This window comes from Crotalus tigris, unplaced genomic scaffold (assembly GCF_016545835.1).
Source record: "Crotalus tigris isolate CLP2741 ecotype Arizona unplaced genomic scaffold, ASM1654583v1 scf7180000017611.44802233496:7321179, whole genome shotgun sequence".
Taxonomy (NCBI): domain Eukaryota; kingdom Metazoa; phylum Chordata; class Lepidosauria; order Squamata; family Viperidae; genus Crotalus; species Crotalus tigris.
In genome coordinates this window covers 5,328,378-5,355,342 of record NW_024096511.1, presented here as the reverse complement: position 1 = coordinate 5,355,342, position 26,965 = coordinate 5,328,378, and the positions used below count along the sequence as shown (strand labels likewise).

General features: G+C 36.9%; 1 protein-coding gene across 1 annotated transcript; it reads right to left on the bottom strand.

Moving 5' to 3' along the window:
- Positions 1–978: 978 nt before the first annotated feature.
- Positions 979–22,622, bottom strand: THEMIS (thymocyte selection associated). Its single transcript, XM_039324893.1, has 4 exons — positions 22,210–22,622; positions 11,812–11,970; positions 9,072–9,530; positions 979–4,581 (listed from the first exon to the last, which is right to left on the bottom strand). Exons 1-4 carry the CDS (start codon positions 22,298–22,300, stop codon positions 3,512–3,514), a joined length of 1,779 nt encoding a protein of 592 aa, XP_039180827.1. The 5' UTR covers positions 22,301–22,622; the 3' UTR covers positions 979–3,511.
- Positions 22,623–26,965: the final 4,343 nt, after the last annotated feature.

Below are 26,965 nucleotides of genomic sequence, written 5' to 3'. Positions count from 1 at the left end.
AATATTTTCTGCACTACTACTTTCTTCACTGGCTTCAAATATTTTATCATAAAGAGTTCTGATGCTCAGGACAGAAGCCTCCAGCCTCCAATTGATTCCCACACAGGGTGAATGAGATGCTAATCTAGCCTTGTACTGTTACTAAGAACTGCATGCAAGAGAATAAGTTCAGGATTAATGCAGTTCTGAAGATTTTCTCTGGAGGCATGGAATAAGACTAAGCATTGAACAGGGTACCTAATTATATTTTACTTGTACAAGATTGCATGTAAATATTGAAGTGCAGTTGCAAAAACAATATTGCATTTGTTTTTGTTTTGGGGTATAATTACAAACTTCAGTATTAACCAATTAAAGCACTCTGGGATCCAGACTAGAAAATATATAGTGTCAGGAGTAGGTAGATAATTAAGAAGCGGATTTCAGAGCACTCATCTTCACTTCTGATAAATATATTGACTTCCAAAATAATGTCACTGTCAGTGAACTCCTTTGTTGTGTCAAGGCAAACTTTAATTGCTTCATTTACACCCAAAGGAAACCTTTTACTTCTGCTTTTGATTTATCTCTGTTGAAAGACTGCATACTAATCATACTGGATGAAAATCAATATAAATTTCACTTGAATGTAAAAGAGTCAAGTGATCATCACTGTTTTTGGTACTGTTGGTGTATTGATAAATATGGCACAAGACTGCATGGGAAAAAGGAGTATATACCTATACCAGACCAAAGAAACGCAAGAGAATGCATCAATTACTAACCCAGTGCATGTATTCCTCCTGACTGACTTTCTTTCTTTCTTTCTTTCTTTCTTTCTTTCTTTCTTTCTTTCTTTCTTTCTTTCTTTCTTTCTTTCTCTCTCTCTCTCTCTCTAGTTCTTTCGTTCTTTTTTTCTTTCAACAGGATCTACATGGCTGTCTCTCATATGATGACTCTAGACGGTTTACCATAAAATGACATACACATGTACTGTATTCATCACAAGGTAAACATGTTATGTAATATCTGTGTGCTCTATCTCTATCATCTATCTATCTATCTATCTATCTATCTATCTATCTATCTATCTACATAGTGGTTTTGGGTAACCACTATTAATGGAATTTCATTTTGATCAGAACTGAGTGACAAGGTTTCAAATATCTGTTTATAAATGAGGAGAGATTTATTTTGCTTTAGTTCATAGAAAAGTGATAAGTTAGAATACAAAATTGATTTATTTGATTCAGGTTAAAATAAATAAGTTACAATTTTTGGTTCTTAATAGACTTTTCCTGATTAGAACTGAATTATGAGTTTTTACAATCTGATTATTGATAAGGAATAAGATATCAGAAGAAGAGATTTTAAACACTGAAATACTAGAGAAGGAGTTATATTATTGAAGTTGTTTATCTTTATCTGGAGGGAGGGGAAAATCATCTTTTATATATCTTTTTTCTTTATTTTTTCATTTTCTTTTTTCTATCTCTTTGCACTTCTATTTTCTTGACTTTACCTTTTATATTTTTTCAATTTGTATTACTCTTTCATCTTTGTATTTGCTAACTTTAATAAAATGATTTCAAAATAGGAAAGGGAGTGAATATGTTATTCCCATAATTTTTAAAATTAACAGTGGATATATCATGACAGGATTGGAAGAGATGACAGCATAAATCAAAACTAGGCTGACAAAATCAGATATGCAGGAAACTTCACTTTGTTAGCTGAAAGTATAGACGATTTTGAACAACGTCTTGTGAAATAAAAATGTAAAGTGAAAAATAACCCAATTTAATGTTAAGTATTAAGAAGACAAACACAATGTTAACAGTATGCTTAGTAAACTTATATTTGACAATGAAATATAGATAGTTTTGTTGACTTTGGCTTCAAAATAGATAAAGATGGGAGTGTGCTGGAGAAATAAATAGCACATTAATCTTTGGGAATAAAGCAATGACAATTTTAGGTAAGAGCAGGAAGGATAAAGAATTTTCAGTGTCAAAAACATCAGAATAATTAAAGTCATAGTTTTCCAGTGGTAATATACAACTGTGAAAGCTGGACCCTGAGAAAGAACAGGAGAAAGAAGATGGATGCAGTCTTGGAGATATTTACTCAAACTACCATGAAGTGCAAGCAACTAGCAGTAATCAATTTTGGATCAAATAAAGGCTGGCTGCTCACTTAAAGCTGTGATCAGCAAGCAGAAACGTCCCTACTCACACTAGTTGATGTGAGAAGATGACGGACTAGGGAAAAAGATATTTTCTTTTGGCAGGAATTAGGGAAAGTGGAAGAAAAGGCAGGCAATGAATAATGTGAATGGACAAAATCAAACAGATTACTGAAATGTTACTACCCAAGACAGGGCAAAAAGATGAGCATTGACCACAAAATCCAATCTGGTTTGATGACAACTAACTAACAATTCTTTCTACCTTCTTCTGATAATTACCTACTTATCATTTATGACAAAGAGAAATTAGGCATATTAGATACATTCTTCTATTGACACCTTACTACATATTACAAATTATATGATACAACTCTCCGTGAACTGTGCTATTTCTGAATGATGTTTGCCTATGCGATAAAGAGAAATATGATTTTGCATGCCAGAAATTCTGTGTGATCAGGCAAACTGACATATAAAAGATAAAGAATGACATCTTCACCTTCTCCCTTATTTTTTTCTGGCCTTCAGTAATTAGTCATGGAAAGAGAGAAAAAAATATAAAGGAAAACTTCTCAAAATATAAATCTATATTTTATGCCAGGTTGAATAGTTTGTTGTAACAGTCCATTTATCCTCCCATAATCACAACATATATAGAAGGGCAGTGGTTCAGTGGCTTAATGATGCTGGAGATGATATTGGTCCAGTGATTCGAGTCTTACTACTACAGGGCAGGTCGGACTCCTGTCGCTTGCCTCAGTTTCTGCCCACCTAGCAGTTCAAGATCATGTTATATAAAAAACTTTGGTGGGGAGACAAGCCAGTGCTTAATATGGATGGTTAGAATCCTGCTGATGCTAGACCTTCCTGGTTGCAATGCCCATTTGTGAGGCAGCTTTTCTGGAGGGAGAAGGCCCAGATGATGGTGCAGGAAAGTTTCTTGTTCTTCTTTCTGGTATGGAGCTAGATCGCCCCCTCTGGCATAATTTGGAAAGCGCCCAAGCATGAACCAACAGTCTCAAGCAGCCAAACTACTGTTCTGTATTAACACAGTAGTCTCCTGGCTAATGTAACATTGCCATAGGATAAATAAAAATAAACAACACGTATCAGCCCAGTGGGGAAACCAAGATGGCTTAATAACAAGAGTATTGTAATTGCAGCAGGTATAAATGCAGTACATAAATAAAATGAATTAGAAATCTAAAGAAACCAGGGTGTGATCAAAACCACTATCAGTCTGGAACACACAAATGTGAAAGTAAATGGTTTTCAGAACAATAACAATAACTAGGCATGTAATAAAAGGAGAATCTGGGTTTCTGTTTTATAACTAGTACCTTTCTATGTGTCGTCTATCTTGTCATCTTCTGGTGTATCAAAAAAATGGTGAACTGGAATAATGGGAAAAGATGATTTGGATTCTTCTACAATGTGTATTTTAGGAGGTCTGGGTGGAGGGGTTGTGGCTTGATTTTTATATTTTCTCATCATATAGTACTTGTCTTCTGTAATCTCTTCTACAATTGACTTTATTGGGAAATGTGCAGTATCTTCTGGATATTCTCTCAGCAATTGGAAAGACATATTTAAACAATGCACAGAAACTTCCCAAATTTCTGTGGGATTATTGAGATTGCTGATTAACAAATAAGAATCGTTGATTTCCTCTTCAAGCTGCAGACAGGGAATGCCAGCCAAAATATCATCCCGGGTGGAAAGATCCCTTATGCCAACTGTGACATTTAACGGAAGGTGGAAATTGTTGCAAAGCTCTGAAAGATCATATTGATTCCTGTCATGCACTATTTCACTGAAGCCTCCTTCCATGAACATTGGAAGAAGAATGGTCTTATTGACTTTCTTTGCCAAGATAATTTGTTCACAAGGTAATGCAGACTGCACACACTTCCTTCCACATTCAACAACTTGGCTTTTCTGGTACTTGGGAATCAAAAACTCATCTCCAACAGAAACAGAGCACATCTCTTCATGAGGACAGTCAAAAGCTTTGGTAGCAACAACATGAAGCTTTTCCTTCGTGTTCCTTGCTATTTCCAGGTCATAGGCAGTTGGGAATTTGCGAGGTTTTCTTTTGAATTTACCTTTGTAGCTCGCAGGAATTAAAAAATATCTTTTAGAGGAATTATTCTTGATTTCAGATGCTAAGATTCTTCCAGCCTGATACCTTTTGTAAATTACTATTTCTCTACCAGAACACAGAAAATTATAAGAATGCTTGTTTAAAATGGAATCTTCAATTACGGCAACAACAAAAGGGGATCCGGTCCCTGCCTTTTCTAATACATCTTTCACTGATAATGGCTGGAGAAAAGTATGAATATTGTAATGGTCAGTGACGTCTTCAACTTCAACATCTAAGTCAGAATGGAAATGAACGATTTCTTTTTGAACTGGAAAAGAAAAAAAGAAACAAAGTTCTGGTCAATTGTCAATGATATAATGGTGCTAATTACCCAACAGCCTTTTTATATAAAAATTAAACATTTTTCTATGCATATCATTGGTTATTAAATGGGGAGTTGCTTAAAATAATGGGATTATGTGAACTTTTTGTAAATTTCTTTGATGTGTTAGAAAACAGAAAAGTAACTGAAGCATATATTAGAAGATGCAGGTATACAACATAACTATTTTATCTGAAAATATATATGTAAAGCTTGATCCTGATATTCAATTAGGAGAAAGCTTTAAAATGCTAACTCTAAATCTAGAATCATGCTCATTTCTGTAATACATTTGGATATCCTTAAGGAAACTTCCTCTCCCTTTGCTGTCTTTTTCTTGTTGCTGTGTAGGTTATGTGGTAGGATAAGTTGCTATAAACCATGTCACATTGCATTATTATAAAGCAGTCTACAGCATTGCTTTTGCAGAGAAGCTGTGAAATATTGAGGGAAATGATCAAGGAAAGGTGCAATCAGGTGAACCTCTCACCTCCATAAAAGTCATCAGAAAAGGCAGGCAGCTGCATAATAAGTTTTATTTGGGCAATTCCATATTGCAGCCTAAGTTGTTAGTCTCACTGGCAACTCCTGGCTGTTTCTTAAGCCAACTTCAGACATTCCAGTCTGACTTGTAGTGAGATAGCCATGAGCCCACACTGGAGCTCAGTGTAGATTATGGCCACCACAAGCCCTATATGATCATTCCCAGTTTCTTGTCTTTCCATCCATGCAGGAAAAGCAAAATTTGCTCACTGGTTCCTGTGAACCATCTCCCAATGCCTGTTTTTTTTTTTTTTTTCCTTTTAGGTGCTGTTCCCTTCTCACTGGTTTCCATGACTTTCTTTTCCTTTCCTTTCCTTTCCTTTCCTTTCCTTTCCTTTCCTTTCCTTTCCTTTCCTTTCCTTTCCTTTCCTTTCCTTTCCTTTCCTAGATGTTTGCATGCATGGAAGCCTTCATATACCCCTTCCATATATTTCCTTTGATATAAAGGTGCATCCTTCCTTTTTTTCTGCCCCCCCCCCTTGTGGTACCATAATTGCTCTGATGCGACAGTAGTCACAACAATAGGGAAGAAGTTGTTCTTTTCCTCCCATCTCCTTCGGTTGGAAGAACCATTGGAAATATCAAGGAAGAATGTCTCTGCTTAATAGAAATAAAGTTGTAATATAAAGATATTTTTAAGAATAAAGGAAAGGGGAAGAAATCTCTACAGCAGTAGAATAAAGGGCTAGAAAAGCAAGGGGAAAATGCCTCACCTGTCCAGAAACTATAAGGAAGGTGACCATTGGGAGATAAAAGAACTGAGGGATATATGAGCTTCTAGGACTGAATGGGCCAGTATTGAACCAGGTAAAAGATTATTGGAGGTAAAATACCAGCAACTGTTGATCAGCAGAGAACACAACAGCCTAGCAACCCAGCTGCCTATAACAATGGCCAGCCACAGTAAGGGGGAAGCTATGCTAGGGACTGCAGCCAGTCAGAGCTGAAGCTGCTACTAGGATGGACAAAGAGCTGTAGTCATCTGTTTTGAAGGGCTTAAAAAGTCTTGAGTCAGAAAACATCAGTTTCAATGGAAGCTGAAAAACCCAGCCATGGGATGCAATTGCAGTAGACTAGGTATGGAAGGAAGATGACATCATCTGTTTGTGTACTCAGGAAAACATGAGTGGCCCATACTGGCAACAGGCCAGGCAAAAAGTCTGGATCAGCTGATAGAATGATTAAGCTGGAATTAAGTTTGTTGTCTGTTAAGAATGTCAGTATTTCTTAAATTTAACAGTGAGGACAGATCTTCTGAAAGTAAGCTATACAAATATGTACTATCATAGGGGAATAATAAAGTAATAAATAGTACTAAGAAACCTATCGATAATTCTAAGTCATCTAGCGCAGGGGTCCCCAACCCTCGGTCTGTGGACCGATACTGGGCTGCAACATGCTAGCAACTGGTCCGCACAAACAAGAAAAGCCTGATCTGTGGGATGCAAGCAGCACACAAAACCACGCATGCTCCGGTCTGTGGAAAAACCTTTCTCCACAGAACTGGTCCCTGGTGCCCCAAATTTTGGAGACCTCTGATCTAGCGCATCTCACATATTCTGTATGCATAGCCTAACAGAAAATAGTTAGACGTAGGCAAGTAATTGACCTTTGCTTATAAAATTGCAGTAACGTTTGCTTATAAAACTTGCTGTTTTATGAAGATGAAAGCTCCTTTCATGTATTTCTGGTTTCATGTTCACAGCCACTGCATAATCAAGGATAATGATAATGATGATGGTGGCAATGATTTTCTTGCTTCTGGCCTTTCATGTAAAATATACAGCTACCTCTGGCGATACAATATTTTTAGAATGACCACTTCAATAGCCCTCTCTCCTCCAAAACTCACTGCTAAGGATACAACCGTGAGAGGAAAAGTTGCAAAGAGGAACAGAAAACCCATAAAGGGACAAGCACCAGGGAAAAATCAGAGAGGCCTCTGAAGATACAAAACTCTCACTTAAAAGTTTATTTGGCACCAAGAGTCCAACAGTTCAATCCTGAATTACATATTCTCTTCATTATTGTAACATATTCTAATAATTTACAAATAATTTACTAGTAATAATTTAATAATAATTTACAATTTGCACAGCAAAGAACATTCTTCCTGCGTCAACTCAGAAGGCTCAGGTTGCCCAAGGATCTGCTGATATGGTTCTACAGAGGAATTATTTGGTCTGTCACTTGGATCTCAGTAACTGTCTGGTTTGGCACAGCAACCAAACAGGACAGACACAAACTTTAGTGGGCTAGTTAAGACTGCAGAAAAAGCGTTAGCATTTCTGTTGAGGATTGGCAACGGGGTTGGGTTGGGGGCATGTTTGGTTTGTATTTCCCCCATCTGCTGGGTGGTTGCAGCAGGTTTTGGTCACTTCACATGACCCTGGGACACTGTGACCGTCATAAATATGAATCAGTTGCCAAGCATCTGAATGTAAATCACAAGACCCTGGAGATGCTGCAACATTCCAGCTGATCGGTGCTTCTTCTGGGCTCAGCAGAAGCATCAGAATCAGTGCTACTTTCCAGCTGATTGGTGCTTCTTCAGGGCTCAGCAGAAGCACCAGGATCAGCGCTGAGTTCCAGCTGGAGTCTGGCGCTGATCCTGGTGCTTCCGCTGAACCCTGACAGCCCTGCAGCTCCAGCCATCTCTCGCTCAGGCTTGTGCAGTGCTGCCACCGGTTCAGCTCATTCCCTTCCCCTGCTATCACTTTTCTAGGATGGTCGCGTACCACCTGCCAGGTGCCAATGTACCACAGGTGGTACCTGTACCACTGGTTGAAAAGCCCTGTCCTAGCATACCTTGAAGGAATCAACATCCCAGCTCAGGTAGAGAAAGCCAGGTTAAAATATGCATAGGATTGACAGGCTAAGCAATTCTTTGGAATCAGCCAGCCACATTAGCATGACTTTTTCATGAATGCATCTCCAGGTATTGAGTGCAGACCAAGAAGGTTTTTTCCTGTACATGTCTAGCAACGGTGCAGGTCTGTTTTCAGATGCACACTTATTTCAATTGATCAGGTCAAAGCCAGCTTTATTACTAAATACAATGCAACACTTTGATCACTTATTTATGTCTCTTCTACATGTCAGTTCCTGAATTATACTATATCTGATCCTTATTTGCTACTTGTCCATATATTAGGCAATCCTTGTAGAAGGAAGACTCCAACACTACACATGCATGACCTGGAACAGGCTCAAAGGCTGGGAAAGCTGGGAGGCAAGTTCAGTGGCAATGAGTTCTCTTAGGAGAACTAAAACAACAGGTATGGGACAGATAGGTAGATTAAGTCTATGGGGTCACTTGGAATTAGAAACAGCTTGGTGGCACATAATTATCACTTGATCACATGTTATTATAGAAATCCTACAACTCTGAGGTTTTTGTCCTCATGGAGGGAGAAACGTGTGGTCAAATTAAGGGAGAGAGAGCCAGAAAGGCTGAAGAGAAAAACTAAGAATCCTCCAATCAGAAGGAAGCAGAACAAAGAGGAAGAGAAAAACAGAGAGAAAGAACCTTGTTGTTATCTTTTCCCAAAGCGGTAAAAAAGATTTACCAAAGTGGATGCATCTCAGATCATTCCAGCAGAAAATTACATCTCCGGAATAATGGCAACTTTTAAACTATACCTATTTCATTTTCCGTCTGTCCTAAATGTGGGGACGAAAAGCACACGCTACCAGCACATTCATGCAGCCCATAGTGTCACTAGCCAAAAAAAGGTTATTTCAAATCTTAGGATAAAACATGGCATGAGACTGAATTACAAATAGACTAGAGCTAAATCATTTACTCTTCAGTTTTATTAACCTGTTCAAATGATCGAGTTTCTATCTTTTTGCCTTTGAAACACTTTGGCGTTTCTGATTTATTAACTTACATTTCATTACAGCGTGGACTTCATATATAGCTTCCAGAATTACACAGCTTCCAAAACTCTTAGGCGGCAACTCAGGAGATTGTCCAGCATCACCAGTATTAAGGAACAGAACTTCACGTGTGCGGCTCTTTGGGATTTTCCATTGGGCAATCTCTTCCAGGGTGTATATTCGGTCATCTTGACATTCATAGAAATCTCCTTCTTGAGAACGTGGCAAAAGAAAGGCATGTACCTGGCCATCCCTTTTTATTTCACAATTCACGGTAAGGGTCTCATTGTGATCTTCTACAGACATAAATACAATTTTCTCCCCCTGTTTGATGGTCAGGTTTTCTACCTGGATATCCTTAGAGCAACAGAAGCATGGTTGTTCCTGCTGTGTTGGCCCAATCCAGACTTTGTTCACAATTTCTTCAACATTGATGTATGGGGTTTTATCAGCCATTACCCTGCAAAGCCCTTCAAAGGCAATTTTCAAATTGGAAAACAGGTGTTAACTTTATGCAAACATCAAACATTACTGAACATTCATTTTATATTTACAGATGCATGAGCTCAGGAAATTTCTATTAAATTAGAAGAAGATGGCAATGTTTTTGTAAAAACAAAGAAAATGTACATATATGTACTGTAGATTTACATGTGGGTGCATGGGTATGCACATTTGAGCATGCTGTAAAATTATCTATTATGGTGACACTTGCTCATTTTTATTTGCCAAATTAAAAATTGAAATGTTATCTCCCAAATATTTAAGCTACTTCATTTGCAAAATATTGAACCATGTGACTTTTGAACATGAATGTATACAAGTAACAATTCATCTGTGATTTAGAGACAAAGTTCCACCTTTGCTTTTTTTTCTAAGATTTTTGAAATCCCACCTTTATGTCATATGCAACTCAAGGCAGTGAATACAATCTAGTTAATATTCCTTCCTCTTCCGATTGTCTCTACAACAATAATAACGATAACAACAACTCTGTTAAGTGAGTTGAGTTAAAAGAGAGGGACTGATGTGAAGTTACCCTGCTACTTTTTTTATGCCTAAGGCAAGACTAGAACTTACATTCTCCTGGTTTCTAGGTTAGCTACTTTATCAAATTGGCTCTTAAATAACTTCAAGGAATAACGCCAATTATAAAGAGGTCTGAGGCCAGTTGTGAGTAAGGCTAAAGCTACAGATGCAGCCCACAATGGGCAGGACCACACTTTCCATGTTGCTGTTTCTGATCCATCTCCCTTTTTTAGGACTATTTAGCAAGCTTCTTAAACACTGCCTTATAGAAAATGCAGACATACAATACTATTAATAGCTCTCTGTTCAACTTGCTTTATATTGTTCTATTCTATTCTAACTTTTGAGTGGCTAGAAAGAATTCTTTCTCCAGGAAGAGGTAAAGATCAGAGTTTGCTCTCTCTGAGGAAAGAGATAGCAGGGAATCATAGTTGGAGCTTTTGGCCAGGATTTTGGAACAAGAAACTACAGGTAGTCCTGACTTATGAATGTAATTGAGCCCGGAAATTTAGTTGTGGTTGTAAGTTGTGGTAACATGTGACAGGATTCAAAGTTACAAAGTTTTTTATGAGGGTCGTTAAGCAAACCCATTTTCCCCAATGGGCATTTTTTGCTGGAAACTGGAAGTAAATGCTGAAAAATAATAATAATCACAAATTTCTGTCATGTGATCACAGGACACTGCAAACAACCATAACAGTGATCCTAGTTGCCAGGTGCCCAAATATGACCCTGTGATTGTGTGTGTGTGTGGCCATCATAACTATGAAAATGGGACTTAGATAACTCTGGAGAGGTCTGTTGTAAAACTGAATGGTTGTTAAATAGCTGGTCATAAGGACTACCTGTATTGTGATGAATGGTGACAGTAGTGAGTGGCAGCTATACAAATGAGTTTTGTACCTAGGAATGGCAGGATTTGGGTCATCTAGTTCTAATTACAGCTGTGGAATATTAAGAAGCAAAAAGTTCTGCAAATGAAATCCCTGAAAAGTGTTTTTATTTCCATCTTAATCAGATCCACTGAAACTATTTTATTAGAACAAGGGGATGGAGGGATAGAGGGAAAAGCACCTATTTATGTTTGGAAAATGTTTTCTTTGTTTCCTTTTCTTTTTTTCCTTAGAGCAGGGGTTTCCAACCTTGGCAACTTTAAGACTTATGGATTTCAATACCCAGAATTCCCCAGCCAGCATGCTGCCCTAGAAGAAGGTTTAGCGCAGACATGTCAAACTCGTGACGTCATATGACGTCGCACAATGTATCGGGATGGTTTTGCCATTGCGTGGCTTCTGGATGATGCATCCGGCCCACGGGCCAGCAGTTTGACACCCCTGGTTTAGTGAGAAATTTGGAGAACCAGGAAATGAAAATTAATTTTGGTTGTGTGGTTGAATTATAACTTTTGATATCATAGCATTTATGGAGGCAATTGTATGCTGTTGTAAATACATTGCTATCTCTAAAGACCTGGTTTTTCTCTATAAAATGTAATGATGTAAAATGTTGGTGTTGACTTGGGACTTAGGATTATCATTATTATTATTATTATTTGATCCATAATTGTTTATCTTTTAGATAAGGCTGACTGCTATATATCACAGAGATTAATTTAGGAGAAAAAGATGGGACACCTGGAAAATAACTACTTCAAAACTGTTTTATGTTCTTTTTCTTTGCTTACTGACTTTCTTATCAAACAAGAAAAATACTGTACTGTACCTGGAAAATTTAGAGGTAGTGCTACTGTAGTGGACTGTATGCTTGCATCTTCACCTCCTAGATTACTTGCAAGGATTTTTTTAATTTCTAATGCAGCAACTTTAATCACATCACCTGTGGACAAGCAACATTCATGGCCAAGCTTTTCATACATCGAACCTAAGAGATAAGATAAGATAAGATAAGATAAGATATAAGATAAGATAAGATAAGATAAAATAAGATAAGATAAGATAACCTTTACTGTCATTTTTATACTGTGGGCACAATGGCACACATCAAAAATGAAATTTAGTTGCCCGCTCTCAAAGTAAAACACATACATGACACACACCTAAACATACTACGAACAATGTATGTATAGACCCACATCTCTACATATACATAGCAAATAAATATTAAATTTTGTCCATATTGAATATATAATGGAAGAAGGAAGCTTGAGAGTTCGCAAGGTTAATGCTGTATGGAATGAAACTCTGGCTGAATCTGGATGTTCTGCTTCGGATACCACAAAGCCTCCTCCCAGAAGGTAACAAGGAAAACAAGTCGTGAAGAGGATGTGTAGTGTCCCAGATAATCTTACGGACCCTGCTCAAGCAGCACTTCTGTGCTATGGCCTGAAGATAAAGAAATTTTACTGATTTTATTAGCAGTATTAAAATACAGTTCTACACATCCTACTGTTTCATCTTTGAGAAACAATACATTTTCATCTTTAATGCACAATTTAGATATCATCTATTAGTTTGGCTGCAAATATCAAGGTGAGTGAGAACCAATATAATTACTTTAAGACTTGCTAACGTAAATCTTCATCTGCTTCTAAGGAGGCATGGCAGCTTCTGAAAGAAGCAAATATTTCTCTCTCTTCTCTTCTGCAATTCGTCTGGAAACTATTTGTTTAACTTGTTGCTAGAACTTTGTATGTAATTTTGTGAACCATCAGCACTGTTAGCATCTAATATTTTCTAATTGTTTATGGCTAATTGAAAAAAAAAACATTAGCAGTCACTCTACTGTATAGAACAGAACAGGTTTGGCATAGTAATTAAGGCACCAAGCTAGAAACTGGGAGATGTGGGACTTCTGGTTCTGCCCTGTAGTGACACGGCTGAGAGATCATGGGGTTCTGCACCCCACGGCTGATTTTGCCCTGCCAGGGAACCCTAAATGAGTCAAAAGTCACCCTGGAGAGGCAATGAAGAAGAAGGGGCACCTGATGCTTGCGGAATGATGGTGGTCAATCCACTCGTTCTGGGGGAGCTCTCCAACCAGACAGGAGAAAGGCTAGCTGCACATCAGTATCTAGCCCAAGCTACCAGCAGCTGAAGTCCAAGAGCACAAACCAGAATAATGGTGAACTAGGTGAGAACATTGATTTTCTCTCTTCTATTTTATAATTGATTCCCTGGAAAAAATCCTCAAAGTAAGAAATCCTCCAAAAGTAAGAAGGGAGGGGATTATACCCCTACCCTTCCATAGATGGAAGTAGCAAATTAACTTCATGGAGGAAAGAAATACATTGAAATGAAATTAATAATGTTATAGTCTGGATAAATCTGAAAATTAAGAATAAATGTTAAGATTTTACATCTGAAAGAGTTCTGATGATTTTTTTTATAATTGGATTATAAAAAAACATACATAAAAAGATAAGAACTATATAAAATTTGGTTGTTTGGACTTTAAGATTGGCTGGTTTAAAAGGCGAAACACAGAGACTATGGTACCAGTGAAAGATTATCTGAAAGGGGGAGATAAAATGGATGCTGCACACCTTAAAAAGTGGCAGGAAATTACATCTAATATCCTCTTTTGAAGGCCCCAGCCTGGAACATCAGAGATCTGCAGGAGCAATAATTCAAGACAAGGCAAATACTTTACAGGAGGAAATGTATGCAATGCTGCGACAGATTCAGATGACAATAATTTCAAATCATGATGAGATTAAAAACAACTTTGATGGCATAAACGAGCACATTTCCAACTTAAACTTACAAGTAAAAATTTCTCAGAAAATGATGAAAAAGAATGAATAAATAGACCAGATAGCAGAATATAAATCAGAGGTCAGTGACACAAAAAGAGAAACTATAGATGAAGAGCTACAAACTAATACAAAAAAAAAAGAACTTGCAAGGTTTTACCGTAACAATGGAAATGGAAAAGATATTCTATATTTCAGGACCTCAAAATCAACTTGAAGATTGGAAATAAAATCTAACAAAATGGACTATAGAGCAACCAGGACAATCATTAAAGTTTGGGAGACAAAAAATACATGTCTTACCTAACTTGTTTTTTCTATTCCCAACAGCATTCACAAAAATACAGGAAAAACTCCTGGGCAAGTTGAATACACTAATTTGGAAAACTACTTGGCAAAAGAAGAAGCCTAGAATCAGATTTGAGAGATTTGATGCAATCTACTTGAGGGAGTACTATATGATTAAATACTTGTTTGAATATGGTTAAAAGAATAGATAAATTATGGATATAAAGAGGTCTATACTAAGAGAGATAAGACATAAAAGTAGTATAGTAATTTTTATAATATATGAAATGTGAAAATATTGGGATGATGTATATGAATGAAAAGGTTGGATATTTAAAGGTTATTAACTTTGAGAAAACTATGACTGATAAGAATGGTTTGAATACAGAGGGGAAATTAAGTTTAAATAAGAATTTTGAAAAGTGGACATATAGTAATTTAATAAATACAACTGAAATATATACTGACCAAAAAACATGCTATGTACTGATTTTACTGTTATTTGTATAAATACAAGAAAAAGGTTTATATTTAACTTTACATGTATTTAAGAATGATATTTGCTAAATGTTGATAAAAGAACAATACCATTGGATGAAGAGAAGATCAACGAAATATATCACTGATTAACATATTGATTATGGAATTATAGAAATTAATTATTATTGATTGTTTTTTAAACATATGAACCCAGACAGCACACTGTTTACTAAGTACTAAAGAATGTTATTGTAAAAAGTTAATAAAATGTATTTTTAAAAAAGAAACTGGGAGATGTGAATTCTAGTCCTGCCTTAGACATGAACCCAGCTAAGTGATCTTGGGCCAATCACTCTCTTTCAGCCCCATAAAGGAGGCAATGGCAATTTCTGAGAATGCTGCCAAGAAAACTGCAGGGACTTGTGCAGGCAGTTGGCGGGAGCCAACATTGACTCAAAGGCACCAAAAACTATAGGCCATTTTAAAAGAAGTACCCAAATAAGAGGATATTTTTAGAAACAACGAAATAATCTGAGTGGTTTGTAATTGAAACAATTCTAATATTGCTTACAAATGGAGCTTCAATTGATTTCAAGATTGCTTCCCCCCCATCTCAAATAACACAGCACTTTTCTATCTCAATTTTTTTTGTTAATTCTATATATTTTTAGAGATCTTGGTATTTCAATCTGAATACATGGTTCTCGACGTATCCACCTTTCTCAGGGGAAACATGCCCCTGTTTAACAACCTTACATCAGGAGAAAATTCCGTTGTCTATAAAACTGTTATTTTGTATATTTTTAAAAGGAATGCATTTATAACGTGGGGAATACAAATTCATTTCCTTGAAATCGATTGGCATATAACCTCCTTAGCTTATTCAGTATCAACATATATTTGATTCCTTGGAGGAGAGAGTTTCAGTAAATTAAAGTTCTTTAAAGTTATATTTATGCTTAAACAGATCACCTTATTTATTCATTTCTTCAGTACTGATTATGAAATAATGACCAGGGGAGAGAAAAATGAGAAATATTTTATGTGTAGCTGGCAACAAATGATGCCTCTTGAAAGATTTGTTGTACAGCTTTATATTGAGCATAGTTTGATGTAACAAAACCTGAATAGATTTGGGTATTCAGCATTTGAATGAATCAAATGGTATCAGGTATTTTGGCAGTGTGAAACAGTTGGGAAATCAGTACATGCTTCTTGGGATGCAAAAATTTGCAGTGGCAGAAAAAAACAAAGTCTTGGTACTTCATAGCGGCATTCCAGATCTTTGCAACCGAGTTATGAGGGCCTGTTTGATTACAATTACTAAAATAACTATGGAAACTATGGTACATCTAGTCCTCATTTAGTGCCCAGAAGTGTACTGGTGATTCAGTTGTTAAACCAAGCAGACACTAAGTGGAAAAATCCTGTGACCACAACTGTGCTTAAGATTTTACTTCAGCTATTTATTTGTGTTATTTGTTTGTTTGTTTGTTTGTTTATAGCAGGGGTCACCAAACTTGGCCACTTTAAGACTTGTGGACTTCAGCTCCCAGAATTCCCCAGGATTCCTGAAGAATTCTGGGAACTGAAGTCCATAAATCTTAAAGTGGCCAAATTTGGAGATGCCTGATTTATAGCATCAGAAGGATATGAGTCCCTAACAGCCAGGTGATCCTAAACAAACCAGAATGTGACTTGTGAGGAAGCTGGGTAAAAGGACAAATCTTACAGCTATTTTTTCACCACCTCCTTGTTCTTTAGAATACTCACCCGAGGCTGAGGTAATTAGCAAAAGTGTTTATATTTGCATCCATTGGAGAGGAAGGGATGGCAAGAGAGTAAGCAGGCACACTATGGGGAATACATATCAAAAACAATGCACTTGGCCAGCTGTTTGCCTAACATCCTTACAGCTCCAAGCTTGCCAGAGGGTTCTAATCAACTCATTAAGGTCACAAAACTGAGCATGTTAACTTCCAATTAACACTTTTTAGGGAAGCGGAGAAAAGCAACTTAGGAAGAGGCAGCTTATTTAGGCAAGATTTCTGCTCTGCAAAGGGGGGAAGGAAAAAATGGGTCAAGCAGAGGATAATGTGTACTAACTGACTGTAATGGTAAGTATGTGACAAAGAGAGAGAAAGAGAAGCTACAAAGGTTATAAATGTGGGCTCTGGTAGCAAAGTTACTTTATCACCATCGCAATTGCTAATGGTCACTGTCTGAGGCAGTTGCTAAATAGGAGGACTCTAATACAAGGCTTTTCAACCAGTGGTATGGGTACCACCTGTGGTACATTGGCACCTGGCAGGTGGTACGACCATCCTAGAAAAGTGGTAGTGGGGGAGGGGAAGGAGCTGAACCGGTGGCAACACCTCACAAGCCTGAGCGAGAGATGACTGGAGCTGCAGGGCTGTCAGGGCTCAGCGGAAGCGCCAATCAGCTGGAATTTTGCAGCATCTCCAGGGTCTTGTGATTTACATTCAGATGCTTGGCAACTGATTCATATTTATGATGGTCACAGTGTCCCAGGGTCATGTGAAGTGACCAAAACCTGCTGCAACCACCCAGCAGATGGGGGGGGGATAAAAACCAAACACCCCCCCACCCCTGCTGCCAATCCTCAACAGAAAGCTCACAACAATGAAAACCTCAGACAGGAGGAAGAGCGCCGCCAAGTGGGCAGGTAGGTGTCTTGCTCGGCTGTGGCTTGGGGGGCACTTTTTTCAGTGCCACTGTAACTTTGAACAATCACTAAGCGAACTGTTGTAAGTCAAGGACTACCTGTACTTCATTGTTTTTCCTTTTTGGGGGAAGTCATCAAGTTTTTGACCCCTTGCTAGGCGACTGGTGGTACTCGGATGTTGCCATATCCTAAAAGTGGTACAATGGGTGAAAAGGTTGAAAAGCCCTGGTCTAATAGACTGATTTGGGGGGATTTTGATGTCACATATAGAACACAACCCTTTCAAATCAAATATCTCTTCTAGAGCAGATGGACATCCTGGTAGAAAATATTGCAGTCCAATTGTAGCATGAATGAGGGAGGAGAGTAGCAAGCAGCTTGACAGAATAGAGATAAAGCCCAGAATGAGGTATGTCTCAGAGGGCCTGCTTTTATCTGCAGCACTTAGAACTTGCTCTTGCTTTTCTTGGACAAGCCTAAAATAAGCCCCGAGAAGTGTATTTTGTGGTTGCCCACTCAGGTAAACCTGAAACACCGTTGAAACTCCTTCCAACTCCTACAGTAGGTTTGTGTAGGTGAAGCAGGGTGGCAAAGCTCCAAGCAATCTTTGAAAGATAAATAAATTCATAGATCTAGTCATTGGTCAAAGAGGTCTACCAAGCATGGCATCTTAATTTTTTATTTTTTGTGAGAGGAGTAAATCGCATCCACTGAGCATTTTAAGGATTGGAGGGTTGCAATGTTAGAGAAATTCTGAATTCTTAAAAAAAAAAAAAAAGTCTCAAAATAAATACCTTTTCAATCTGTGTCAGCTCCTTGTGGTAGTTCAGACAGGAAACCAAACCCATAAATACCAAGACTACCTTTATTATAAGATTACACTAACAGAATCTTTAAAGTATGAAAGACCTCTCCCCCTCCTCTGCTTTTTCTTTCCAGAGAGTTATGGAGAGTCCCTTCTGAATGTTTCCCATGCTGCTATTCTTTCAGGGACTGAGATGTCTTTTGTCGGACCGTTACACCTAGGCTGTGTCTCTCCCTCTTGTCTCCCAAGGTTATTCTTACAGCCTATTAAAATCTATGTCATCTATGCATAAACCTCATTTTGCAGACAATCAGTGGTGGGATTCAAATATGTGAACAACCAGTTCTCTGTGTGGATGCTACTTCTGGAAGTCCATTCTGGGCCTGAGCAACAAAAAATTAGCTACCGGTTCTGCCGAAGTGGTGCAAACTGGCTGAATCCCACCACTGCAGACAACTATGGAGCATCTCTGTTCAGATACAGCCAAATCAGAGTTGGGGCTGATACTAGAGTAGAACAAAATGCTAGAAACTTTCTGTCTCCTCATTTCATCAGTCAACCAAATTTACAATGCAGATAAGGCCTATAGGAGATGGGACTAATCTTCTCGCAAAACTGTGGGGCAAAAGGTTCAAGGGTACAAATTTGCTATCATCTGTCTGTGTGTCTGTCTGTCCCTCCGTCCATCCACCCATTCAAATTTATTAGCTGACCAGGTCCTTGTCTACTGTCTGGCTGCTTTACTGGAAATGCAGCACAGCTTCTCTTCTTCCCAGAAACATGAATGGAGAAAATTGTTCCATTCATTTGTGGAGGAAAAAAAGAAACATACTCCTTCCCCCCCCTTTTTTTTTGTTCTTCTATACGTCTGAGAACAGCAAGAGAGGGAGAGGGAGAGAAAGCAAAAGAATGAACAACAGAGAAAGCTGCTTGGCCTACCATTCTGTAGGTGGTTATTGAATTAAAGAGAAGATCCCACCCCCATTCCACTGTATAACCCTCCCATATTAGCTATTTCTCTGCTGGTTTTAATGTTATATTTATTGTTCTACTCTTTTATAATATTGTTTTATCGTGTTGTACACTGCCCAGAGTTCTGTGACAACAAGATGAGTGGCATATACATTTAATTAATAAATAAAATAAAGCTCTAACACAGGGGTTCCCAACCGGGTTTGTGTACTAGCATTGGTCCATGGCATGCCAGAAAGTGGGCTGAGCAAACAAGAGAAGCTCCATCTGGGTCCATGAAAGCTCCATGAAACCAGCCCCCCTCCGGTTCTCTCCACAGAACCGGTCCCTGGTGCATGTGCAACTCTTTATAAACCAGTCTTTTATATGTCTCTTTCTGGTCTTTATCTGCTATTGAACTCAATATCATATCATCATATATTTATTGTAAATATTTCTACTGACCCGGGTAAGCATGAGTTTCCTAAAATTATTGAGGGTGAGAAAATAAATTATAGATTATGATTTTTTGAGGCTTCTCTTTATTTTAATGTGGCTTTGTCAGATTTCAAATAGAATAGTTTGTGCAATCTCATGACTAGCAACGGTTATGTATTAAAAGAGAACCAAATGAAAACAGCACGGCTCTGAGTTGTGCTCACAGTATCAAACCAATGACATCAAGTAGAACAACCAGCCTTAGAAGTGGCAATGAAGTTATTAAAATGATGGATAGCTTCTACCTTTTAGAATCAACCATCTATAGTAAGCAGGCAAACAGTTAAGAAGTATGCCACAGACTAACATATGGTAGAACAGACATGAAGACCTTGGAAAAGATATTCAGATGCTTTGATATGTCTATACCTACAAAGATCGGAATAGTGCAGGTACACTCTGTGATACTGTGTCCTGTGACATTCTATGGAAAGGAATGTTGGACTTTGAAGAAGCAGGATAGGAAGAATAGTGATGTTTTTGAAGTTGTGTTGGAGGATAACATAGATAGCTAAGAAAACAAACAAACAGATCTTTAAACAAATCAACTTAGAGTTCTCAATTGAGGCATAAATGACCCAGACTCAAATTATTCTATTTCAGACAGATAATGCAAAAATCTAACTCTCTGGAAAAGACTGTAATGCTTTGAAGGTGGAAGAAAAGAGAAGAAGAGGACAGCCAGCAGCAAGGAGGGTGGACTCAGCTAGAGTGGTGATGTGTATAAGTTAGGAGACATGAAAGACCAAGTTACAGAGAGATCGCCAGAGAGAAAAAAATGTATCTACGAGGTTGCTAAAAGTCAACACTGATTTGATGGCACATAATCGACCAACCAATCCAATACTGGTAGCACCATAGATATGCTTGTTTGTCCATCAAAAAGCATTCCCAAGACTACAGCTGTTTTATTTCACAGCTGCTATTTTTCAGCTTCCTTGTGTGGCTGATCAGATGAGCTTTTAGCCCACTGCATAGTGGAATGTAGATAAACATGATATATAAGCAGACAACACTTGAGGGAAAATACATGATAATCCATTTCTGAGAAAAGGGAACAGCGCGGGGGGGGGGGGGGAAAGAGTATCAAAATAACCCCAGGAGGCAAAGGAAAACTCTTCTGCTTTTCAGCAATATAGTTAATCCTTGACTTAAGTCCACGACTGAGGCCAAAATTTCTGTTGCTAAGTGAGACAGTACTTAAATGATTTTTGCTGTATTTTACAACTTTTCTTGCCCCCAATAATATCCATCCAATAATATTACTGTGGTGCTACTGTTAAGCTTTCAGCCCTTGCCCTAATTCCTTCTGTAAAAGACTCAGAAAAGGACCAGAATCTCCTAACTAGGCATCCCCTACACAAGCTGGCCTGAAGCCTTTACTATTCCAATTCAGCTGGAATCAGGGGAGTCATAGACCCAGTTTGACTAAAGACAGCTAAGTGAAAATAAGCTAGGATAATCAAAATGAATTAATTGTGAGCAGAACTGCTGTTTCTTTGGAATCAGCTAGTCACATTTAGCAGAGAACTATGTCTATTAATAACAGGTGCTAAAAAGTAAATGACAGTGTTTTTTTTCATGAATGTATCTCCCAAAATTGAATGGACACCCAGGGATTTTTCTCTCTCTACATATAAAGCCAGATTTATTGCTAAATTTCACGCAACACTTTAACCATTTATTTATGATTCCTCTATATGTCAGTTCCTGAATTATACTACATCTGATTCTTATGTGCTACGCATCCATATATAGACTCATTAGGCAATCCTTGTAGAAGGAAGCTTCCCCAAGACTACGAATGCAGTTGTTTTATAACTATTTCATTGGGCTTTCCTGAACATACTTTTTCCCATGAAGGAAAAAAAAAAGAAAGGAAAAATCAGAGGCAAACATTGGACGGTTATAAATGATAGTTGACATCCTCTAGATATTAAATCAAACACTGTACAAAACTTGATTTATTATTAAATTTAAATGCCACTATCTCATGATCTAAAGTTGGTGGGATTACGAAAGCTTCCTCCTCAAACTTTCTTCCTTTTTTTATTTTGTTTTATTGAAACATTTTGAATGTAGTCATGAGCAAGCAGTCCTCATATCTCTGTCTCTCATGCCATCATTTAACTTTTCCCTCCTAATATACATTCCAGTGACACTGAAAAATAATACAATCTGAAATGGAACACGAGACAAAATATAAATCACGGTACAAAAAAAAAATACAAAATGTATAATACTCTGAGTTATGGCTAAAGTTCACACCATTGGTATTGCTGCTTCTGTGCAAATCATACACTGTCTGGACCCAGCACATATCTGCTGGTCTATTTCAAACACTTCCATTTTTTTTCCTAGCCTCATATATGCCATCATATATGCCTCATATATGCCATCCATTCTGATGACACTTGAGTTAACCATGAAGGATAACTTCATGGTTCAATGACAACTTACACTTACATTTCTGTACTGGAGGGAGGCAACTGTGACTGTTGTCATTAGTCAAGTGTGATTGTTGAACAATCACAGTCTAGTCAGCTGCGGTCTAAATATGGCATGGAGTATTTTAATATACTATCATCTATTGATATAAGGGTTCCTGCTAGTTCTGACATAATCATCTGCTTACAATATTCAACTTTAGATAAATGCCGAAAGTGCATACACAGATAGATAATTTGGACTAAACCTCACCTTCATCATAAAAGCCAGACTGGATTTGCAGAATCCGAGGTAGGGATTTTGGACCCAAAGAATGGATGAAATTCTTCAGGCTAAAGGCCATGGTCTGCAGAGTAACAAAGAGATGCTGTGCTTAAAGGCAAATACCTTTTAGGGGGCCTTCTATTATTTCTTCTTGCCTTTGAAATTAAGCCTGGGAACTTCTGAAACACGCTTTCTCTAGTAGAGACAAAGTCTCATAAATCTTCAACTGGGAGACCACTTCCTCTGACTTCATTCTGGGTTGCTACAAAAAGGAATAAGATGCTAAGAGTGCTCTAATGCACTACCTACTTTTTGTATCAATCTGGGCCACAGGAAATACAGTTTATACGCAGCTGTACTAACACAGAACTATTGATTTAATCTTTGATAGTTTGACAACGAACCTGGAACATTAAACTTCAAAACAGAGAGTTTTCTTATTTTAAAGATTTTTCTTTCTTTCTTTCTTTCTTTCTTTCTTTCTTTCTTTCTTTCTTTCTTTCTTTCTTTCTTTCTTTCTTTCTTTCTTTCTTTCCTTCCTTCCTTCCTTCCTTCCTTCCTTCCTTCCTTCCTTTCTTTCTTTCTCTCTTTCAAAATTGAATTTTACTTCCTTTCACCCTTAAACATGGCAGGGAATCTTGCTTAGAAATCAAATAGCTGAAAATAGTCTAAGAGCAAACCAGAATAAAACTATTGCACTACAGATAGCATGCCAGGGATATCCATTTGAAGGTTCATCTTCTATTAAAGTTTAATAATTCTGAAGGCTCCCTTACAATTAAAAATCACCTTCTGCTTGCAGAATGATGTGAAGCACTCCTGTTCACCATTTCAGCTTTCAGAAATCATCCCCCTTGGTTTGAAAATAGTCACCAGGCTATCTTGATTTCCTACTTTTGTGCTCAATAGCTATATCCTACTGCCATGCTCAAGACTCACCATCTCACCAGTTTTGGGTTCAACCAAGACTTCATACGTATTTTACTCCTAACTTCTCTCCCTTCCATTCTGTGTATACACTGCTGAAAAATTCTTCTGTGAAAATGTTCCTTGCAATAACACTGATAGTGTCTTAAAGTGGGGCAAGGGAAGAACATGTACTATTAAGACTAAACTATGTCTACCTTAAGAAAATGGGCTGGAATGTCATCTTCCTTTGAGTAGTAGGAAAGACAATTTTAAGCTTCCAGTCAGCGGTTCTAGTGAATTATTCACATGGCTTTGAACTCACAAATAACCCAAAATATAATTGTTAAAATGAGAGGTAAAATGAGAGTCTCATATTACTAACCAGATTATGACTTGAAGAGATGTGGCTCATATATATTACCCAAAGAATGACCAAGATGATGAAGAGGCTGGGCCATTTCCTATAGAAAAAACACTAAAATGATTGGTGTTTTCCCAGTCTCAAATTAAATTCTATAAAGATAATTTTGAACAGAATTAGATGATCGGTTTTTGGTTTTTGTTTTTTAAAGAAGGAAATCCATGAGCAAACTCTGTGTATACAGGCTTTGGATTGGATTTATAATACTTGATTCATTGCCTACCTTGACTTAAAGTTCAGGTTTTTACTGAACTATGGCAGTTAACTGGAGAAAACCTGGTTGGCTTTAGGCTTAATTTTTGGTTCCTTGGTTCTTCATATGATGTGTTCACTGCTCTGTAACCAAGTATGTGAAATGTATGCCACAGTCTCTCATACTCCTAAGAGGAAGGAGAATTATAATCTCTCACTTTACGACAAAAATATTATGTTTCTAGAGAAATATAGTTCAGTAGAATATAGCATTCTGTCCTTACTACTGGTTTTAGGTACTTCTGCAAAGATTTAAAATATATTAAAATTATTATGATTATTAAGATTAATTTAAATATATATACCACCCACCTCTTAACTATTTAGGAATTCTGCACTGATTAAGCACAGGAAAAAGTAAAATCGTTACCAAGGGAAAAAAAATAACAAGACAAAAAAGAATAGAACAACAACAGACATGAACAAAAGAACAACATATACAATCGAAATATTCATTCTTAAAACAGGAAGAAAAATTGAAATGTCTCAGTCATACACATGCCATTAATTTTAAATATGTTGCCTTTAGAAGAAGCAATCATTTAGTGGGCTCATTCATGATTTAACTTCAGTGAAAAGCTCTGTGAGACTTGTTAGAGCATATGCCATATAGGATAGTGAGGAAAACATCAAACACCATTATGTAAGGGAACATGAAGCCAAAAATAAATCACTTTCTAAAGGAAAGAGAAAGAACGAGAAATGTTGAAGGAGGAATTGGTCTAGTTGTTATATAGTGCAGTGCCAAATACTTTATTCGACTGTTAAAGTCTGTTAGAAAAGATCCCATTAGCATGTTCTCAGTAATATTAGAGAGAACATATGGATAATAGTGTTGGCTAATCATGTGTCCTCGTTTGCCCTGTTACCTGGCAAACAAAAAAGATTCTCAGCTAAAGCATGGGAACAGAAGAGACACCAGAGAATCCCTTCAGTTTGAATTACAAGTTGTGTTTGTGAAAAGGAAAGTGTTACAAAAAGAGTGATTCAAGAACAGGTAGCTATTTTCACTAAACCTTTCAGCTCTCTGAACTCAATTAAATTGCTAACTAGCATAAAGGGGGCAATCTGAGAGGGATATCGTTCACAGCTCAGATGGCCAGATACTCCTTTGACTGACAGCTAACACAAAGGCCCTTTTACAACCTTTTGTTGCTCTTTCCAGGAACTACCATGTAATCCCAGTATGAAGGTTATTTGATTATTGGCACCAATGTAATTAAAGAAGGAACTCAATCTGTTTTCTCTTGCAATTAAAAATCACTAAGAGTGAATTTCATGAACAGAAACCTTTATGTTGCATTAATGATGTGCACATCCAAACTAGTAATTATACTCCAATTATAATGCTTAATTCAAATGATTTGGTTTTAATTCCTATATAATGGAATATCATTAAGGTAAAAAAAATGAGCAAAAAGCCCACTTTGTTTGACAATCTATTCCTCAATGTGTAAAATAGAATTAGCATTACTCTCTAATTGCACTAATTCTGAAGGTAGTTGCTGGTACATTTATTAAGTAAATCCTGCTATATCGTGGAGAGCTCATTTCCAAATAAAAGGGGATAGACTCAAACATGGCCTGCATGCTTTGTATTTCACAATGTTTCTTGCTGATGGAATGATTCTTATCATGCTTTAAGGTGATATTGAATGAATAGAACTTCACCCCTTCCACTGCACTCCATCCAAATGTTTTGGGGAAGATTTGAGGTGCTACAGAAAGATAAGAATCTTATCTTGCCATTAATGTGAATCCATAGCTGACCTTGTTAGATGTAATCTAAGTTGAAGTTGAAGTTATTAAAACTTTTGCTTGATACTGTGTTTATATACAAATATTGAGGTTTGTATATCTCATGGTACACACATTTGTTGAATAATACACACACACATACACACACAACTCTTAATAACCACTACAAATTAATGATTGTGGGAATATTAAAGGAAACATATCCAATTATTTCAGTGGACCACAACTTTTTAAGACCTTCTCATATCTCACAGTCTATATTTCCTTCTAAAAGGAATTGGAGAAGCCAGCAAGTTAGTTTTCCTAGATCGTCATTGACTCAATTACAATATAAGACTTTTTCCTAAGAAATTTTGCAGATCTTACAAAAATCTGTAATCCCTCCAAAATTGCTTAGACATATTCTATGAATCTCAAATTCTAGATTATATGGAATGACTCTAAAATATTGTCAAATTTATGACAATTATGAAATTTCTTTACCTTTTGTCTCCCAGCAAGCTGTCAGTTTTATTTTTGTCACACTTTAGCACTGACTGCATTTGAAACAACTTTAATATTATTTGAATTAATAGACAATTATGAAACAAATTATGCAGAATTATATAATTGTACATAATTATACAATTTTTCAAAAGAAAACTTCTTGACATATTAAATAATTATTTTTTTAAAAAAATATTATTTTTCCTGTAGACATTGATGCATTGCTAATTATATTAGATATTTTTATAATATGGTAATATTTATTGATTTCTCCTGCTCCATAAAGATCAAGATCAAATGTTTTAAGAGTAGCTCTTTGTTTTGTACTGAACAATTAAATGCAACTTAAATATAATCATCTCTATAATCACTTGTTAACAAATGTTTCATGTTTAAGGAAGTCCAACAATGACTGGGTAAATATTGCTTATGCCAAAAGGAAATGGTATCATGGGTTATGCATTTAATTTTATTCTCAACTGCATATACTATTTATCCACAGAAGGTGACATACATTCTTTGTTTCTCACTTTGCATCATATCATCACATCACAGGGGAAGTCACCTGTTTATTACAGAATAAACTCAACTGGCCCTGTATATAATGGGCAATGATATACTGTTTATGAAATCTTTTGGTATGTTCCTTCTGTATATATTGTTACAGTATGAAAATTATCTGTCTGTCCCCAACGTATTTATTTGTTTAATTCATTTACTTCATGTGAGCTGAAAGTTTCTTTCAATATATAATTAACAAGAAAAATAATCAAGGAAACAGTCTACTAAAGAGAGAAGACGGCAAGGAAATAACAGGCAGCAGAGAGAAAGCAGAGCTGCTTAACTCATTCTTTGCATCGGTCTTCATGCAAAAAGAAATTATAGCCCAACCTACCAAAAATATAACTGTAAAAGACA